The 7,500-nt window shown below is 46.4% G+C and overlaps 1 protein-coding gene across 1 annotated transcript in view; it reads right to left on the reverse strand.

Moving 5' to 3' along the window:
- Positions 1-7,500, reverse strand: part of kif19 (kinesin family member 19) — a 49,480-nt gene that overhangs the window by 12,966 nt on the left and 29,014 nt on the right. The window contains exons 3-6 of the mRNA XM_062525972.1: positions 7,334-7,444; positions 6,794-6,881; positions 4,911-5,047; positions 206-331 (exon numbers count right to left, since the gene is read on the reverse strand). Of these exons, the coding sequence (XP_062381956.1) occupies positions 206-331; positions 4,911-5,047; positions 6,794-6,881; positions 7,334-7,444 (462 nt within the window). The remainder of the gene's footprint in view (positions 1-205; positions 332-4,910; positions 5,048-6,793; positions 6,882-7,333; positions 7,445-7,500) is intronic.

Here is a 7,500-nt window from a genome sequence, read left to right on the forward strand (position 1 = left end):
AGGACAATACGTAAATATACTGTAAGACATTGTGGCTTTGAGTTCATCTAACGCTGATGTAACAATGACCAAAGCCCTTGTTTTGGCATTGCAGATTGTACATGACTTGGCCACATGTGTCTAAAACTTCCTGTGCGCACACACACGTGCGTCTGTGTGTGTGTGTGTGTGTGTGTGTGTGTGTTCCTGCCTGAGAGACACACACCTCTCGAGCGTTGATGGTGGACACCTCGGTGATGCCGGCCACCTGGATCTCCCCCTTGGAGTCCTCCCTCAGGTCCAGGAACCCAGAGGACGGGTTCAGCAGGTCCCGGATCATCTCGTTATAGATCTGAGGAGGAACCAGACACAGCACAGGCCATTTAGTCACTTATGGTATAGAAAATCATTTAGTCACATATGGTATAGAAAATCAATTAGTCACATATGGTATAGAAAATCAATTAGTCATACTGTACATGGTATAGAAAATCAAACAAAAGGTCGCACTCCAAAAGCCGTTTCTTTTTTTTTCTAATGTATCTATACATGTAGCAGCAGGGGGCAACAAATGTTTAGCATATATGGTATAGAAAGGTATACTTACTCAGAGACATATAAAGCTGCTTTCTTATACTGTACATGCATTAAGCCTAGTCATAGACTAAATGAGAACTTTATTCTTTAAAGATGTCTAGCCTCAGAGAAGGCTTAACCTAAGTACAGGCCAAGACGGCCAAGATGGCCAAGAGAGCATATGAAGACAGCATATTTCTAGATCTAGATACAACATTTTCTACAGGTATGATAGAGGTGTAGTATATTTGAAGATGTCCAGAAACATGTAGTATACTGTAGCCATCTAGATAGTAACTTCTGTAGTCCTAGATCTGACTCTTGACTTATTGAATGCATTCATGCAGTCTAAAACTAATGCAAAATGGTTTCCCCAGAAAGGATGAAAGAGAGAGAGCCATATTGCTAAGGAAAAGTGTGTTCACTTCACTACACAGAACCAGGTGGCCAGAACCTATATTTGTACGACTAGGTTCGTCATCATGTGGGTCACCATTTGGTGCTCATGCTTGTTTTTCAGCCCAGCTGACCAGTGGTCGGCGTGCAGTTATTCTCAGACTGCTCTTAAAAAGACCGTCCACCTCTGTGGACACAAAAGCCCATTCAGCCTCAGTGGACGTCACTCGGACCATTGGTCAGATCATCCAAAAAAACAACCCCAAAAAAGTGGATTGGGCTAATGTGTGTGTGGCTGCGTGCTTCCCCTAAATAGACGTTTATGATGACAGGTTCATAGCAGCTGCATAGGGAGTCTTGCATGCACGCTGTTGCTTTGACAGAAGCTAAAAAAGACAGTGGTGGTGGCGGCGCAGTAATTTAAGGGTGATGTTATGTTAGCCTAGCATGGAAAGACCCCGTTGACAGCGGTCAAAGGGTCCGCGCCCTGTCACCATCTCAGGACCGGCACGGACAGCGGGAGAGGTATAGGAACAGCTACAGGAGCCTCGTCTTAGTGTTTTCTCACATGTGGCTGAGTCCGGTGAAAAAGAAGAAAACACTTTCCCTCTCAGTGATCCCTCCCCTGTATAGGGTCACTAGCTCCTGTCCACACATGTTGTTCATATTCATGGAGAAGCCTGCTTTCATTAACATGGACATGAACTGCTAGTGTTTTTCCAGTGTTTTTTTGTTCAGGCAGGGTGCAGTCAGGGGTGTAATGCTATGGTCCTGGACTGGCTTTTCTCTGCCCATACAGAAATATTAAAACGGCTAAGAAAGATGAGGAGAATCAGCTTAACAGAGAGAGAGAGACAGAGATAGAAAGAGAGAGAGAGAGAGAGAGAGAGAGAGAGGGAAAGAGGGAGAAAATAGGGAAAGAGAAGAAGAGGTAGAAAGTTGGGGGACTACAGCAGATGAAAGAAAAGATTGATGTGCTTGTCTATGTGTGAGTGTGAGCTTGTGAAGTCGGTGAGTGCAATACATACTATTTATGTCTCTGTGAGTGTGTACAGTATGTGTGAGTGTGTGTGTGCATGTGTATGTATGTGAGAGAGAACTGTACCTTTGCATATATGCGTGTATAGATATACAGTATAAGCAAAAGCATGTGTGTGTCAATGTGTATATATGTGTATGCAGGTGTGTGTGTGTGTGTGTGTGTGTGTGTGTGTGTGTGTGTGTGTGTGTGTGTGTATGTGTGTGTCCAACACAGAGGCCACTCTCTAAGATCCCGCAGCGATGCTGAGAGAGAGCAGATGTGTGTGTTTTTTCCCCCCCTGCGGCACTAAAGCGCGGTCGTAAAACACCCGTTAGCCTCCTTTGTGCCTGCCTGCGTGAGGTGACACTCTGAACGGGGCCCTGGAGACAGCAAACTGCCACCCCGTCACACACACCAGGGGCCCAAACACACCGACCCGGCCCCGCGCAGATTTATCACCCCCGGGTGGGGGGGTGGACGGGGGTGAGGGGCAACTCCTTCACCCGCACAATACTGCCCCCCTCCAACCCCCTCCAAACCTCCTTCCACCCCAAACCCAGGCAGCTGGCAGTTCTATCCCCACTCCAGCCACTAACCCTGCCCAGTGCCCCAGTGCCCACACAGGTCTTATGCCCAGGGGTTTACTGTATGCCCTCTGGCAGTTCCTGGAGCGCTGGCTGGACAGGTGCTGGAGGGTCATCCGAAGGGCATGAATAGGAAGGAGCCAGTGAGTGCCACGATGTGCCACGTGAGCTCTCATATCCAATCACCCCGCCCCCCCCCTCGCCCGCCCCAGACGGCTGGGCTTTCCAATATTTGCATGAATGTTAATTAAATGCTGTAAATCATGGCAGCCTGTTCTCCTTCTCCTCTTAATGTGCTTGCTCACTTTCCCTCTCTCTCTCCCTCTCTCTCTCTCACTCTTTCTCTTTCCCTCTCTTCCTCTCTCTCTCCGTCTTTCTCTCTCATTCTCTTTCCTTCTCTATCTCCCTCTTTCTCCCCCTCTCTCTCTCTCTCTCTTTCCCCCTCTCCCTCTTCTTCTTCTTCTCTCTCTCCCTCTCCCTCCCTCCCTCTCTCTCTCATTCTCTTTCCCTCTCTCCCTCTCTCTCTTTCCCTCACTCTCTCTCTCTCTCTCTCTCTCTCTCTCTCTCTCTCTCTCTCTCTGTCTGCACACCTAAATAGTATCAAGTTCCTCTACCACTCATGAAGCATTCAGTTTGATCAAATCCAACACAAGCTTGTCACCATGCAAAATTACAGTGAATATGCACACATGTCGACATTCATTATGCTCTTCACTAATGGAACAAAACAGGCATTCAAAATGAGACATCCCAAATATGCTGACACAACGTTTGTGCGACAGCATCTGTTTGTCACTCTCGATCTCTACTCGGCCCAAAAATGTATTCAAGCGTCCCAAAAACTCCTTCACCAATTCAGTAACACAGCCTGTAATCTGCTCTGAAATGCTGATTTTCTAAAGGAGCCGAGCGCTCGAGAGGCCTATCATGGTGGCTGATGAGAACGGACTATTTACCGATGATGCTCACGGCGGGCGGCCTTGATTTTGAAGTGAGCCCTGACGACAGCAGTCGCCTGGCGAGTGTGTGTGTGTGTGTGTGTGTGTGTGTGTGTGTGTGTGTGTGTGTGTGTGTGTTTGTGGCGCTTAGGTAGATTTCAAAAGCTCTCTTCTGAGGCCTCCTTAGCTCGAACATATGCGCACACATGCGCATACACACACACACACACACACACACACACACACACACACACACACACACACACACACACACACACACACACACACACACACACACACACTCCACCCTGCTTCCGTGCCAGCGAGGCTTTCTGTGGCTGAGCTTCTGGTCTGAGTCTGGCGGCCGTGTTTGCTAATCAATGGGAGCGATCTGAGTAAACAACGGGCCGGATGAGGCACCAGCCCCAGCAGGACACCCATACCTGGCACCGATTGGCTATCCAGACCGTCCAGCGGCCAATCAGGGCAGCATGGAGATAATCTCTGTGTTGACCAGATTGGCTGGCCACACACAAACACACACACACACACACACACACACACAAACAGTTGGATTGCATTACTAGATGACACCCAGTAACAGATGCTGGCTATGAGCTATGCGTTATCATATCTGCATCTCTGTCAGTATATGTGTTAATCGTATTATCATCGTAACGATTACAACACCACTTAGTAGTTAGGATTGTCGTTACGAGGCGTCGGTGCTTGAGAGTGCTAACAAAACAGATGGGTGTTCATAGATTGGTACAGTGGGCGTGAGATCAGATATAAGATAAGTCGACGCAAAGTAATATAAAGGCTAGGACTACGTGTGACTGTGAGCAGATCGTTTCAGTTCTACAGTATATGGTCTTTTATGACGTTGTAAGACTTTAAGACGATACAGAATCGATTACATGTGCTTAGTTTGTGTTGATTTTGTCTATGGGCTTGCAGCTATACAGCGTTCAATAACGCAATGTACTGTACTCCCGTTCGAGTACAACCTGACCATGAAGTGAAATTAGAATACTTATATAGCAAGTACACACTGTGCCATCAACTATAAGGCAATGGCTTCCTCTCCCAGAGTTCAATGCAGTGAAATGAACGTCACTGTCAGTCTTCAATGTAGTGAAATGCCCTTCACTGTCAGTCTTCAATGTAGCGAAATGCCCTTCACTGTCAGTCTTCAATGCAATTAAATGCCCTTCACTGTCAGTCTTCAATGTAGTGAAATGCCCTTCACTGTCAGTCTTCAATGTAGTGAAATGCCCTTCACTGTCAGTCTTCAATGCAATGAAATGCCCTTCGCTGAGTGATCTGTACAGTATGACAGCAGGTAAGTGATCTGAATGCATATTGCAGAGGGGTGCTGGTGTGGGTGTGTGTCGGCGGGAGACGGCAGCCCACCTCGAGGTAGGACATGGAGACGCTGTATTGCATGTCGTCGCTCGTCTCCTCGATGGCGCGGAAGAGATCGTTGAGCGTCTGCACGTAGATGCCCGGCTCCTTGTCCGTGCCCAACATGGTGTAGGTCTTCCCGCAACCTACACACACACACACACACACACACACACACACAAAGAGAGTCATCAGACATCAGAGAAGCCAGACAGACTAAAAGCTATCACAAAGTCAATGTCAATTAAAAAAAAAAAGCACTTGAGCCACTTCCAAAATAGCTTCTAGTAGCTAAGCTTGGCTATATCGAGCTGAACTTTAGCACTCCTCTCTCTCTCTCTCTCTCTCTCTCTCTCTCTCTCTCTCTCTTTCCCTCTCTCTCTGTCTCAGAGAAAGAGAGAGGACTTAAGCTTGACCTAGGCGGACACAGCCTGGGATCAGACAGAGAAAAGAGCCGGGGGGTTAATTAGAAGCGAGGGATGAGTAGATGCGTGCAGACGACACAAAGAAGAGAAGGAAAGGGAAGGACACAGGGAAACGACAGAATAGTGTGGGGAATAGTTGAGTAAGTTAGTGAGGTAATATATCTAGGAATCTACATAATCTCAGTATGCCTATAAAATAGTGTCAAAAATACTGAATATAAACGTAAAATCAGTATAATAATCTAGGTGATGCGATCAATATGCTTTCATACATCTCATTCCAGAAAGAACAGGAGACTTTCATTGCATCTTCTAATGGCCTTCACTACCAACCAATAACTAAAATATTGATACCAGTGACAGTATCCAGTAATGGAGTAATGACTTGTTGTGGCTGTTGCGCATGAAAGCAATGGTGTTCCTCTAAGGCAGGGCTCTCCAACAGGTAGCTTGCAAGCTACCAGCACTGTAGCTCCCCACCTGTTTCTGAGTGGCTCTCAAAATAAGGCTCAAGGAATAGATTTGTGAATTTGATAGCAAGATCAAATTCTATTCTAATTCTATCAAAATCAAATTCACAACCTACAAAGACAGAAGGTAAAGGAATTGAAAGGAGCGTTAAAACACATACAAAGCGTATTCAGCTGTTTTGAGTGGAGATCACTTTGTGAATACATGCTACTACTAATAGCCTATAAACAACAGTAGCTCTCGACCATGTTCATTTTGTTGTACAGTAGCAGCTCTTGGAGAAAAAAAAGTTTGAGACCCCTGCTCTATGGTAAATATTGATGTATATCTTTAAAGATGTAAGATATATATATACTGTATATATATATATATATATTCATTAGCATGGGGTCATGAGGAAAAGAAGAGAGAGAGGAGTATATGACAAAAAGAAAACCCGACCGAGGAACGAGAGGCTCTCCCTGGTGTCCAGCCAAGCCACAGGTCAATGGAGTGGTCAGGACACAGCTGGAGGGTCCTTATGACTCCTTATTTACCCAGAATGCCATAAAGCCCACCCAGATAAACAGGCCTGGCCCTGACCGCTGGCCCTTTCACTAGCTGACCTTCAACTGACCAGTGCAAACAACAGCCCATCTGTGAGAGGGTGTGATCTCCACAGAAGGCTATCGCAACGCCACACACAGAGGGTCATATAATGTCATTGTCTATTTTCATAACGTGTAATTTCCCAAATAATGATGTGATTATGTTAAAAATGTAATTACTTATGAACAGGAGTGGTAGAAGATTTCACTTGTTTGTGATCAAAATGCTCAAAAGTCTACTATTACTATTGTTGTTTGGATACTGTTAAAAACATTATTGATGTGTATTTAAGCTAAAAAAAATGAAACTGGGCGAATTTATGAGGCGAGACAAAATACTGTAAATTGATAGCAGGTTAGTTGGAAGACTGTGGCGTGGTCAGTGTGGCTGATGGGAAGCCTACTGTACCTGTGGGTCCGTAGGCAAACACAGTGGCGTTGTAGCCCGATATAAGGCCCTCGATCAGCCCTTTGGTGGTCGCTCTGTACACTTCCTCCTGCAGGAGCACAGAGACAAACATGAGCCAACATGGCAGCCCTGGGTCTGAGTCACTGCAGCGTGATGTATGTGTGTGTGTGTCTGTGTGTGAGTGTGTGTGTGTGTGTGTGTGTGTCACATGTGCGCCCGTGACGTGATGTGATGTCAGGTTTCCATGATGCAGGACTGTCACATAATGTATGCAATACACAAAATACAAAAACATATACGCACATACACACACATACGCACACACATCACTGCAGCACACGTGCACAGATACTGAATGCAGTGCCTTCTACCATCTCTCATCTTTCACTAAACACATCCTCGCCCACACACACACACACACACACACACACACACTAACAAACACACACACGCGCTCCTCCAATCACAAAAGATTCGGCTACACAATGTCACACCAGGTTTCTACGCTTGGAATGTAGCGGCAGGTTCCGGCTGGCTCACCTGCGTGGCTGTGAAGTCGAAGGCCACGTCGAACATGTAGGTCTTCTCCCGCGAACGGTTGGCACGGAGAATATCATCAGGGTCCTCCATGGGGTCCATTAACACCACCATCTAGAGAGAGAGAGAGAGAGAGAGAGAGAGAGAAGAAGAGAAAGAGGAGGGAAAGA

The sequence above is a fragment of the Sardina pilchardus genome, chromosome 22 (genome assembly GCF_963854185.1).
Source record: "Sardina pilchardus chromosome 22, fSarPil1.1, whole genome shotgun sequence".
NCBI classification, from domain to species: domain Eukaryota; kingdom Metazoa; phylum Chordata; class Actinopteri; order Clupeiformes; family Clupeidae; genus Sardina; species Sardina pilchardus.